The sequence below is a fragment of the Pezoporus wallicus genome, unplaced genomic scaffold, assembly GCF_028554395.1.
Source record: "Pezoporus wallicus isolate ANWC-B61680 ecotype Strahan unplaced genomic scaffold, APGP_CSIRO_Pwel_v1 contig_5785, whole genome shotgun sequence".
Classification (NCBI taxonomy): Eukaryota; Metazoa; Chordata; class Aves; order Psittaciformes; family Psittacidae; genus Pezoporus; species Pezoporus wallicus.
In genome coordinates, this window is record NW_026641150.1 from 5,161,774 (window position 1) to 5,174,762 (window position 12,989).

At 41.2% G+C, this 12,989-nt stretch overlaps 1 protein-coding gene across 9 annotated transcripts in view; it reads right to left on the reverse strand.

Annotated features, from left to right (window-relative positions):
* Nucleotides 1–570: 570 nt before the first annotated feature.
* MAP4K4 (mitogen-activated protein kinase kinase kinase kinase 4) overlaps nucleotides 571–12,989 on the reverse strand; it is a 165,102-nt gene continuing 152,683 nt past the window's right edge. For all 9 annotated transcript variants that reach the window (XM_057422363.1, XM_057422364.1, XM_057422367.1 and 6 more), the window contains 6 exons: nucleotides 12,080–12,209; nucleotides 9,073–9,173; nucleotides 8,168–8,317; nucleotides 7,228–7,387; nucleotides 4,595–4,734; nucleotides 571–3,866 (listed from right to left, as the gene is read on the reverse strand). In XM_057422363.1, coding sequence (XP_057278346.1) covers nucleotides 3,783–3,866; nucleotides 4,595–4,734; nucleotides 7,228–7,387; nucleotides 8,168–8,317; nucleotides 9,073–9,173; nucleotides 12,080–12,209 — 765 coding nt within the window. In that variant the 3' untranslated portion in view covers nucleotides 571–3,782. The remainder of the gene's footprint in view (nucleotides 3,867–4,594; nucleotides 4,735–7,227; nucleotides 7,388–8,167; nucleotides 8,318–9,072; nucleotides 9,174–12,079; nucleotides 12,210–12,989) is intronic.

Genomic DNA, 12,989 nt, shown 5'->3' on the forward strand with positions numbered 1-12,989 from the left:
GGAAAAACACAGGCAAAGGCCAACAAGAACCTGGGATGCACAAACAGCAGTTCTGCATCAAACCTGCTGAGTACTCACAGCTTATGACTTGGAAAGCCTGGAGTTTTCTGAGCCATGCTTTTATGCCATGCAAGAATCTGGCTCAGGATCCCATTCATCAAACTGTCTTAGCAATAAGAAATGCCACCTCTCAAAAAACCACATGCCTCAAAGCAGTGTGGCGGGAGGGCACGTTCACAACGCACCCAAGCTCTTCTTTGTGCAACTTCTTTCCGAACCACCACCACTGTAATGCTCACTAATGTTTCTAAGCTTTTCACTTATTTCTCTTTAAGGAGAAAACTGTAATTCTCAAAAACCAAATGAACCAGGAGACAGGGCTTTAAGGCAAAAAAAAGAAAAAAAAAAATAAGAAAATCAACAAAAGCCCTCAAAAGCCCATGTTTATTGTCGAAGTCTCTAGAATGACGAGATTTGACAATAAGGCTTTTCCTCTTGTGATACATGCAATTAGGCAACATGCAGCTCAATTTCTGCAGCCAGGGGATATTCAAAATACTTTCCACATACAATAGGTGTCAATTTGACTTTATTTAAGGAAAAACGGGGAAAAAACAGTAATTTCCATAATACACAGAAGACAAGTTAGATAGCACTGCAAAAAAAAGGCTGAGTGTTTTACTTGTCACCAGTCTGCTTTGCAGCTCTACGATTAGTAATTTTAATGCAGTTTGTCATTTTGTATTATTGTTTAGCATCTTTATAATCAGCAGAGTTTGGGGTTATAAATCACAAAAAGTGTACTACTACTACTATGAAAAACTAAAAAACCCACAAAAATCACTTTCAAATAAACCATAAATATGTGATGCACATTAGTGTAACAAAACCATTTTTGTAAACATTTTCTCCAACATAACATGTGCATAAGATAAAAAATAAAAACACTGCAGTCATACAAGTTAGGGTTACTTTGACTTAAAGATACAGAAAATTATTACTTATTAAAGCTTAAAACTAAACCTAGGAGCTTTTCTTTTCTTCTTTGCTTACAGAAGCACTGTTTGAAGAGTTCGGTGTTGGTATACGTAGTGGTTTTGTAATACTGTTTTTACCTTGCCATGCTGGCACTTCTGCGGAGGCAGAAGCTGCCAGGCAGGTAGCCCACTATAGGAAGGAGATTTTCCCTCCCTGGAGCCTCAAAACTTCAACAGCACATATCCATGACCTGGGCATCCCTACAGTACTGGAGCATCTTCTAGGTGAATAGCATCAGCTTTCAAGGACTAGATTAAATTTTGACCACATAGCGCTGGAAGATTTAAATCACGCAGACTGACATTCGATCGAATCAGCTTTGGCAAACTACACTACAGGGCAGCTGTGTGATTACACCCATGTCTACTGTCACGTTGCATCTCTGAGTCCCCTTTAGTTCATTATAGTACAAAAGGCCGATCATTCTTCTGGCTGACCGCACCGGGCCCGAAAAGAACACATCCTTCACCTTGAACGCTATCCAAAAGTCATACAGTTAAAAAAAAAAATAGTTCTAGGCATTCCTCCGCCAGCAAATGTAAGGCTTCCTTGAGTTGTGATTCTTTTTTGGGGGGTGGGATAGGGTGTTGTGTGCACACACATACGCGCTGGCGGTGCACATTTACCACTCGCTTTTCAACCATCTACGATGTTCGAAGGAGAGTCTTCAGCAGCAACGCTGATTGGGGTTGAAGGATTTACAGCAGTCAGATTTGACACCAAAAGAAGGGTCTGTCGAGTCTGAGCTTTGCACACTGGGTGCTCGTGGCTCTTAAATTGATTGTGTGACCAGTCGCTCGAGCCATCGGCTTGACTGAATTGAAGAACACGTGTTTAAAAAGCCCTACCTGTCATGCCGTGAAGGAAAGTTAACCGCAGCAGAAGACAAAGCCCATGAAAACACTGAGAGCCTGTTCACTGAATGAACAGCTTAAGGCAGCTGTCAACAAAGTACCCTACCAAAGGAATTAAAACAAAGCAAAAAAGGAGTGAAAACAAAAAGGAAAGTGGCTGAATTTTGAATTAAAGGAATTAAAAATAAAAGTGAAAAAAAGAAGGAAAGTGGCTGAATTGTGACACTGTGCATTATTACAACACCAACAGATTATTATACACTCAGGGTTTCTCAAGTAATGAACATGTAGCCATTAAACAAATTATTACTCTCAAGACATTTATTACAAATGTCAGAAACTTATTCATAAAATAAAACTGACTTTAAAAAAAAAAAAGGAAAGAAAAAAAAAAGCCAGAGCTGGGATCTTACATCTAAACACAGGTATACGCTGTCCTTATGAATAAGCAGTATTAACTACATTCTTAAAAGAGTTTTAGTGCATTGCATTCTTAAAAAGAAAAACATCACCGCCCCAAAATGTTTCCTACAACATTTAACAGTTTATAGAACTAGCCTAGTTATTTTTACCTGCCTGTTACTAAGCCCATGTGTTAGCAGAGTGAAGCCTCTGGTTTTAGGCTAAATTCAGATTTCTATTAAGGATGAAACTGTTTTAAAAAATGCTTGCTTCATCAAATTTTGTAAGCAAATTACATTAATCAGTGTCTCACTGCCATACCGCTACCACTATTGCCCCGACGGACCGCTCCCTCCTCCTGCTGAAACTTGCTATGCAATAACAGTCGGAAACCTTTCAATCTGGTAGTTTTGGTATTAAGATTAAATTAGACATTAATGGTTTTCATCTAAAAACGTATAAACTAAACCACCTCTTTTTATTTTATGCATTAAAAACAATGAGGTAGGCACAAAAAATAAACATATGTAGTTTGGATTTTATTTCTATTTTTTTCCTTTTTTTTTTTTTTTTTTTTTTTTAGTTCTGCGAGTGCAGACTGTGGTAAAACTGTTGTTGCACTTCTAGGTTTAAACAAAAATTAAACCTTTAACTGAGGCAGTGCTAATACTGTGACATAACCAAGTTCTGGCCTAACACAGAATCATTATAGAAAATGAATTATTTTTTTAACTTTTTTTCTTTTTTCATTTTTTTTTCTTTTTTTTTTTATCATCTGCACATGTTTCAGGCAATACCTGGTACACAGAAAATGACTAAAGTTATTGGCCAGGCCAAAATAAAATTGCAGAAACAAAAAAAAAAACCAAAATTCCACCCCGAGCCCCTTCCCACCCTCCCTGTCCCAAGAAGAAGTTATCCTAGTCACTGTCTTTCACATTTTATAAATATTAACTTCTTAAAACCTGCACCTTCCTCTTTGACCACATATTGTCACATTACAAAAAAGAAATGTCAATTAAATACACTGTTAACATTACTAGACTAGATCTGCCCTCTGTTTCAGCCAGTCTGACTCTACACCACTTCTCACCTTCTCTTGCCTGCCTCCTGCCCACTCAACAGCATGTTCATGGTAGTCTGTTTTATTCTCCTTTTATTTCCCCCCCTTTCTGTTTCAACACTAACAGACAGAGTCCTTCAAAGCCTAGGAATCCTGGAGCTGAAGGGAAAAGAAGATCTATAGCTTTCTAGCGTGACCCCAAATCTCAAAGACATTGTAGCACCTGATGGCAATATCTTTACAGCACCAGCTGCCTCGCAGCCTCAGTTGAAAAACAAAAAGAAACCTAACACCAGTGATGCCTGCACACACATTTACACAGAGTGCTGCACTAGTGCAGGTCTGTACTCCAGTTGAAAGTAATTCCGAGTTATGAAGATCTCAGACTCTGGATGTCAGCAATTCCTCGCCAAATCCCACTGCTTCTACCAGCTCAGAAGAGAAGTCCTGCCAAGGGTCATGAAATAGACTTGACTGCTTCCACCCGACCGTACGGAGGCAAAGAAAACCTGCGAAGAAGAGACACTGGTAAATTCAACAGGTAGAAAAGCAGTGGTTCTGATTTGCCTTCGCTGTCCCTGATATTTACAGCGCAGTTGCAGTGCTGTGCTGGTTCAGGTGGGGGCGGAGTTGATGTTCTGCATAGCAGCCTGTATGTGGCTAAACAGTGCGGTCAACACACCACTGTTCTGGTCACTGCTGAACAACGCCTGCACAGCATGAAGGCTGTCTCTCCAGCCCCACACCCCTCAAAGGCCAGCGGGCTGAGAACGGTTAAGAGGCTGAGACAGCTGAACTAACTGACCAAAGGGATGTCCCATGACATATATTAATTATCATGCTCAGCAGTAAAAGCTCAGGGAAAAGGAGAGGACAGGGGGATCATTGTGGTGACGAATTCTGTCTTCCCAAGCAAGGGTCACATGTGTAGAAGTACTGCACCCTGGGAAGTGGCTGGACATCTGCCTGCCAAGGGGAGGTTGTGAATGAATTTCTTATTTTGCTTGGCTTACATGCACAACTTTTGCTGACCTTATTAAACTGTTTTATCTTAATCTATGAGGCTTTTCACCTTCCTTTTATTTTCTCCTCATCCCATGGAAAGGGAAGTAAGAGAGAGAGGATGGGTGGGTGTTTGGCTGCTGGTCAGGATTAACCCAACCCACGTAACCAGGTGAAGTACACGTTCATCATCTTAGCAACAAACTGGGGGGAGGTGGGGAAGGGGGAATTATACCTTGTCATTGCGTTCACACAAGAACTTGAGCCTTTGTGCCCTTTTGTGCATGAACACACCATCCAAGTGTCCGGTTTCCACAGATCGTATTTCAATAGCTTTTTCTCCCCAGCCCATAATTTGGTTGGATCGGATGTACGCTTTGGAAAGAAAACACAATCCATTAGGACAGGCAGAGGGTAACATGGAGGAACTGAAAAAGCAGAGGAATATCCTGACACACTCTAGTTAAAAGTATGCATGTGCATATTACAAGTACACATATGTTCAGAGTGCTATTTCTGTCCTCAGCACCTTCATGATGCCTAAAAATACCTCCTCTTCTAGAAAAAAATCCCTGTGGCTTTTCTTTGCTAGTTATATACTTCTTCCCTGAGCATTCATGACACAAAGGGAACTTCACAGCCTTCAATTAAATGGAAGGAACATCGAGTCTGGCAAAAAGACAAGCTAATTAGGCGCTGACAAGGAGAAAGCAGACTCAAGGTTTAAATACACTAAGCCAAACCACTCCAGTATGTCACCAGCACTAGCTCTGCATCTTACGGTGTTACTTCCCTTCCTTGAAGGAGCTTGTCAGCAAAAACAGAGAAAGAAGAGAGGGGAAGTAAAAAATGAGCTAGCCTCCTTTAACAGGAGTAATACTTCAAAAACCTAATCTCCTTGAGAAAGCCTACTGGTCTGAAAAGTATTCTGTACATCTCAAAAGAGATTCTTGTTAAGCTCTCCAAGTGGAAATACTATTATTCATCATAATGCTTTCCTTTGTGCACAAATAAAGCAAAAAATCAGGCATTTTTCCTTAGAGTGTCACTGAGGAGAAACAGATTAGTAGTAGCATGAGAAAAAGAATCTGTTCTTGATAGCAGTAAAAAAATCAAATAAAGGGGAGAGTCACCAGCATTATGAAAAGGTATATTCAAAAAAAGCATTTTGATGGATAGTCTTAGGAACGCTGCCAGAAATAACATATGGGACCTTAGTGAAGAATAAGCTGTTGCCTCTGATTTGCATGCATACTTAACATAAAAATAAAAATAAAAAGAAGAGGAACGGCTTTTAGCAAGTAAAATTAAAACATATTTAATTTTGTAATACCTCCTTTTTATAGATTTTTTTCCCTATTAAATTTCTGTGAAATTAAATCAAATGATCTACTGCAGTACAACATACACCTACAACATAGTATGTGCCATCATACTGGAAATTTATTTATTTTTAAAAATGCCACTAGTGGTAACTGGGCCTAATAGCTTCTAAAAATTGTCAGATGAGATGTTCAGATGATGTCAGCTGCCTCAGTGCCATTTACTTCACAGGCACTCCAGACCCAAAAGGCTCTGCCATTTGTCAGCTGATAAACCCTGCTTGCTTTTAGATCTAGTCAAAACTTTGTCTCCACAGGAGCAAACAAGCTGTGCATGAGACTTCTTTAAATTTCCTCTTCCATTATTGTCTGCATTGCTCAAACAGGTATCAGCAGTCACCTCCTAATACATGTGTCCATTCCAAAGCACATACCATGCAATGTGCTTGGCCCAACTAAAGGAAGGTGTGACTGCAGCCCATTCTATGCTCAGCACTGAAATACGGGAGGTCAGGTGGCAAGAGGTTTCCCAGTGTGTACCTGTGTCCGTAACAAATCTGTGCCCATTTTAGTACACTCGTCTCTCCCACTTTCAGAAGTGCCTTATTTTGAAAGGGGGAAAATGTGGGAGAATTATCATCCTAGGACAGACATGCAATCTGCAGGTGAATTTAAACACATGAAATGATACATTGTTAACTATATAGAAATGCCCACAATAATATCTTACCATCTGACACCTTACATAGAATCACAGAATAGTTGGGGTTGGAAGGGACCTCTGAATGTCCTCTAGTCCAACCCCCCTGCAACAAGCAGAGATATCTTCAACTAGATCAGGTTGCCCAGAACCACATCCAGCTTGGCCTTGAATGTCTCAAGGGATGGCACATCTAACACCTCTCTGGGCAACCTGTGCCAGTGTTTAATCACCCTGACTGTAAGAAGTCTCTTCCTTACACTTAGTCTAAATTTACCTTTATTTTAAAACCATTACCCTGTGTGCTATCACAACAAGCACTGCTGAAAAGTCTGTTCCATCTTTCTTACTATGTCCCTTTAAGTACCAAAAGGCTGCAACAAGGCCTCCTTGGAGTCTTCTCCAGGCTGAACAACCTCAACTCTCTCAGACTTTCCTCTTAGGAGAGCTGCTCCATCCCTCTGATCAGTTTTGTGGCCCTCCTCTGGACTCTCTCCAACAGGTCCCTGTCTTTCCTGTACTGAGGACTCCAGAGCTGGACACAGTACTCCAGGTAATGACTTTATACTGAAAGGTTTCCACAACTTTGTGGCTGTCTAGCAAATATTTTGCAGCAACCTACACTTCTGAACTTCACATCTTGCTTGTTTGGATTTGGTTCTTAAAAATTTAGCACAAAACAGATCCATATGATTACTCTCTACTTTGCACAGCTGTTTTTGAGGAATACTGCAGCATCGCTGCTTCTGAATATGAGGTTACACCCCATGTGCGTCCCTCCTGTCCACGTGCACACACTCATGTTTCCTAACGGCATGCTACGTATGATTCACCAGAGGCACTTACCAACTGAAGTTGGCATTTCTCCCCACTGCAGAACCACATCCTTGGTTATCCTTCCATACGTGTTGACGTAAACTCCTTCATCCTCGTAGCAGACCAATAGCTCCATCCCATCCGTGTTTGGGAGAATGATGATTGCATGAGGTTGGATACTGCTCTGGATCTACAAGGGAAAAAGAGAAGAGGAAGCCTTTTGTTTTAATGCAACAGGGTTTCTGCTGGGAGACAGGGCTAGGTGATTTTTGATTTTGGCTGATAGCAGAGTGGGGATTCACTCATTTCAGAAGTGCTAGCTCTGCTCCCCCACAAGCTAGGCATGATACACAGTGACAACAAAGACCTGTAAACCCCTGGGGCACAAATCTTCTTGTTTTAAGGCAGACATCTAAAACCAGGAAAGATTAGCTTCTCTGTAGGAGTGCCCATTTCTTTCTATGGGCAAGAAGGGAGCCTGGGGCAAGCAGCCCAGATGTAGACCTCAGAAACCTGCACTGCAGCGAACAGTTCTTAGGAACTGCAGGCCCACCTGACACCTCTGTGTACAATGAACAACGGAAACCTTGGTATCTAAGGCCACCTTGGCATTTGCTAACTCTGTTGAATCTCATCGGGGGCTGTTGTGTCATTTTTGTACTTCCACCTTCCCTGCAGCTTCTACCAGGCAGTTGCAATGCAATCCACTCAACTGCTTCCCCTGAAACAGATCTGAACAGGCACCTCCCAGTCATGGAGACATACCACAAGGAGACGACAGAGGCACAAGCCCCGAAGCACAAGTGGCCTCATCTGCTTGGACCCCTCCACCCAACTGACCACTGCCAGCATCTGGCAGTGATCCACAGGGACAGCCTGACATGTTGGTTATCTGAGGGGAAGAAGGGGCAGGAGAGGGCATAGGGAACCAGAAAGAAAGAAAAACCCCAACCCCAGCAGTAGCTCTTACATGTGTTGGTAGATATATATCATAGACCGATCCTGAATCCACATCAACAGCATGGAAGCCAGCGCAGGAGCCATAGATCACTTTTAGTCTCTGACCCTCTTCTACAGTGAGATCCACCAGCAATGGCTTATGTACCAATTCTCCAAATGACTGTGAGACAACCATGAATGAGATTTACTTTACTGCTTAGAACCACAGTAGGTATTATGAAAACATGCTCTAATGCACATAATATTATGGGTTTATTCCTCCCACATATCCCTTCGGCCCCCCATCCACCACACTACTGAAGCTCACATGTCTCTCATGCACAAGGACAGACTACTCTGCAACCTCTTGCATCCCAATCACATAACACTGTAAGCTATTTTCTGTGGGGTTTCCTTTAAGTTGGTCTGTTTGGGGTTTTATTAAGAATTGTTTTCCCCAAAGTTCAGGGCAATTTGCCACTAGTGTTCACTTAAATCTGCACAACCAACAATAACTGATTGTCTGTAAATCAGTCCGGCAATTATACCAAGCCGGATAACTTCATTCTTGCAGTGTTCAAAAAAAAAAAAAAAAAAAATCAATGCCAAGTACCACTTAAAGCCTTGGTTTGCTCAGATGAAGATGTTTGGATTCAGTTCACTTCTCTCTGCCTCGTGTTTTATTTATAGAGAGACGAAAGAAACAGCTGTGATATTGTGTCATTTTGATTATTAGTTTATGCTCAGTTACAATTTAGAACTTTAAGTATACTGCCTCTAGAGCTAAAAACCCTCCTAAATTAAAATATAATCTAAAGTTTGTGGAGATTTACTGAATAACTTGTAATATGGCTATGACAGAATGACAGAACATTTTTGTAAAGGTGTGCAAGTGGCTATGAGAAAATCTTATGTATAGCTGAAATATATTGTTACCTTAAAGGCCATAAATTTATGGTATGGCTTTGGTGCCCATGCATAGACTTCCACAGAACTCTTCAATGCAATTACCAAGAACTTGATTCTTTCATATTTTACTGGAATTAAACAGAACAAAAGAGAATTCAGCAGTTATTCCAAAGTCATGCCAATTACTTCAGGAAAGCAGAAAATTACAATATTTCTCCATACTTACATACATTTGGGTTTAGTAATACTGCATTTTAGGATTGCTAATTCTTTGTAGTTAAGTATCTTTGACACATTTATGCCACCAAAAAACCCTTACTAGTAACTGAACCTGTCACCATGTTTCAAATTACCTAGTCAGTATACACTTACTTACACTTGTTTTTTTTTCCACATTAGACAGTGCTTACTCATCATGACAAGAAAATCAGTTTTCAGACAGGGACATTTCCAATAAAAGAAGGCTATGACTGTGTCAGAGTGTATTGACAGTTTCAGCCACAGCACTGGCAGTGGCATTTTGAGCTGATGGCAAAATTCTCCAGGGAAGGAGGAAAAAAGGGAACTGAAATAAAAAGTTAAAAAACAAGTCCATTTCAAAAGCAAAAGGCAAATTTTATAGCAGAGCACTTTTCTTTGTTCTTAAAGCCTGAGATAACTCATCTGAAAACAGAACACCAAAGTCCACAGAATTTATCAGAAATAAAATGTCATTACACAGCTGATCCACAAATGCTCAACTGTGTCTCTGTTGCCACATTCAAACAGCTGGCTAAATCAAACATCAGAAAAAGCTATTGCTCTCAGGAGGGGACCAATGAAATCTAGAAATGGCCATTCCAGAAGCGTTGCTGTATCTGTATTTTCAGCTGCCATCTGGATTTGGGAAGGAGCAGATCATGGGACTTCCAAATGTTGGGGTTTATTAACCTATTTCTAGCACTATTTTAGGGGGAGGAAAAAAAAAGCATTTAGATGACACTGAGAAACCTCTGGAGGTTTCTGAAACCTCTTTACCCCGAGTCTTGGGGGAATATGCCACTTTTCCAAAACAATAACTCTGTGCATTTTCACCTTCTGACCATTGTATCTCCAAACCTGATTTTAAAACATGGCAGAAGTGAGGATCTCAGACTTGTGAGAAGAAGACTTCTTTAATAAATACTATTTTAATGTCTTTTAGATATCTTACTACTGTACAAGCCTGCAGTTGTTGTTTCAGGGAAACAAAGCTGCTACTTGCTCTCCTTCTACTCTGCAAGAAGGCAAGACCACCGAACTATAAGCATTAAAGGACTTGACACTCTTTCAACAGACAAAGAAAAGCCTCTCATCCTCCACAGCTGTAGTGACTAAAAAACAGAGCTTTTGTTCAGTCTTGTCTACTTTACAAGACTTCTTGGAATTTTTTCTCAGGGAAGAGGGGGTGTCGAACAAAACCACCTTCTCTGTGAAAAAAGACCTTTGATAATCCTCATTCTTTGTGCTGGGTGCTATCTGGGAAGTCACCCAAATCTGAAGTTTCAAAGAAGCAATTTATCATTTAGAGGAGCCAAAAGTTGCCTGAAGCAACTGAGACCCATAAATACCACTTCACCCTGACGTCCAAGACCCCCATTGCATCAAAGAGACAAGGAAGTGATCAGTGCCAGCTGCCTCGGCGGCAGCCTCCAGACCACAAGTCCAAACATTGGCAGCTCATCCTTCTTGGGAACTGCAGTGCAGCTGTCAAAGAGGCCTCTCACTACCTGAAGAAGTCTACTGTACATCTGTGGTTCAGAGGGAAGTTCAGTGCCAGGCTGCAGCCCAGGGTAACAAACCCCTCTTCATCTAGAAGAGAATGCTCTTTGTTTCAGATGCTTCCCTGCTGGAAAGCCTCCTTTCAACAGCTGTTAATGTATTGTTAACAGGCCACTTCATTATGCTGCTGACAGCCCGGGGTGGGAGACCAGAGGAGTGCATTATTAATTGTTTTCAGGGTCAAGCTCCTGGTTCAGCAGTCACTTACTGCCATCATTATTGATTACACCCCACTAGCAGGTTTTTCCAAGAGCACATGTATGACAGGAGGAGCTCAGCTCGATTGCTGCTGCCCCACATTGACTGACACAGCTGGAAAGGAACTGAGCTGGCTCTTAGAAGAAAACCAAATCAAAGGCAACATCCACTGTCCATTAATATGCATCATGAAAGAGAAGGAGGAGAAAGAGCTCTCGGTTCACATCCCCACCTGCAGGGCAGCAGGCTCACTGCATATTCTGCTGACTGAACGCTACATGTCTTTCACTAGTTTTGGTGGAAGTTTCTACAGTCAAATCCATTTAAATTACTTAAAATTACTCAAAAGCCACCTGCTTAATGAAAGCACACTTCATCCCATAAGTGTACTGCAGTGGATCTGAGATGGCATTAGGAAATTCTGTGAGCTACGGGGAATCAATGAATCATCTTGAAGTTAAACATATGTTTCTTTTCCCAGATGCCTCCCCAAAGCTCATGCACTAGATGGGTTTGCTTTCTCCTCCCTCTTTTTTTCCCTTTTCTCTTCTCCCCTCTCCCCCTCAATATTTAAAATATACATTAAAAGAAAGAATTTTTTCACTCCATGCCAGCATGTGACTTCATCATGGTAAAACTGTGAAAAGGGAAAACTGCTGGTAGAGAGAACAGCTGCTGGTTGACAAGAGTCTCTCTGTTACCTAAAAGGTCTAACAGAGGTGGTGAAACATTACTGCCCTCACTGCCCATATTAGCACTCTCCTGGAAGCTGCATCCACTACAGGAAAGAGACAGATGGGGATTTGCACCTGCTCCAGTTCACAGCCCAGCATCCCACTGTGAAAACTCTTCTATATTCATTTTAGCCCAATAACCTGCCATCTATGCTGGTGCTTTGCCAGAAAAGTTCACCCCGAGGGATAGGGAACACAGCTAGAAATAAAACCAAACCTTAAACCCAGCAGCTACACACACTGCAGTTCCCTTTCCAGCCAGCTTTAATCCCAACAATTTGATTAGTACATTCACTACTCACCAACTTTATAGTGCACACAGCCTTCCAAGTCACCCACCGTTGTCCAGCCCTGTTTTTTTTCTACTTCAGGGTCGTTGTGAAGGATTTTATTTCTTAACCAGGACAAATAGTAAACTCGCAACTTGTTCTTCTTACCTGGCCACAAAATGAAAAAGACTGGTTTATCTCCATAGGAAGAGAAGCACAAAAAACCCTTCCCAAGCAAACAGAAAGCCCTGAAGAGCAAACCAAAATAACACTGAAGGAGAAACTGTTGTAACCACAGAGATATCCTTCAGTTTTTACATCCACAACACCTTTACTCCAGACTCCACCCAAGCACACACTTTCCTTATGATCAATGACAGAAACACATGGCAATGCCACATGAACATAAAATGACAAACTCAAGGGAACAGCTCATCAGTTGTCTGGTTCTTATGACCCAAAAAACTTCTATCAGAAAGGGTAAATACTCCCACACCAAAAGCACCAGAGAGTCATGCACTGAGGTTAAAAAAATATATATAGCTGAGTCAGAATGGCTCTTTTTCACACAAAAAGAGAGCAGCACGATAGAACTTAGGGCCCGAAATTATGTACACTGCTATCAGAGGAGAATAGAATGGGTTGGAAGGGACGAAGCAAAAGTGAAAAAGAATATGGAAATTAAATGGATTTTACAAATTCTTCCCAGTTAGTGACCAGGACATTTCCATTTCATCTATCATCCTAACACAAACTGGTCAAGTTTCATTAAAATTAGTCACTGTTTTCCCGGTGGAATTGTGAATTTCCTAACAGCAGCACTAAATATTTCATCACCGAACCACTTTACACCAGTTCTGTTGTAAGGAAAAACATACAATATCTGAAAAAGCAGTGAGAGAATTTCACACAGCCCATGCAAACTTCACCCGCTCGCTAAAAG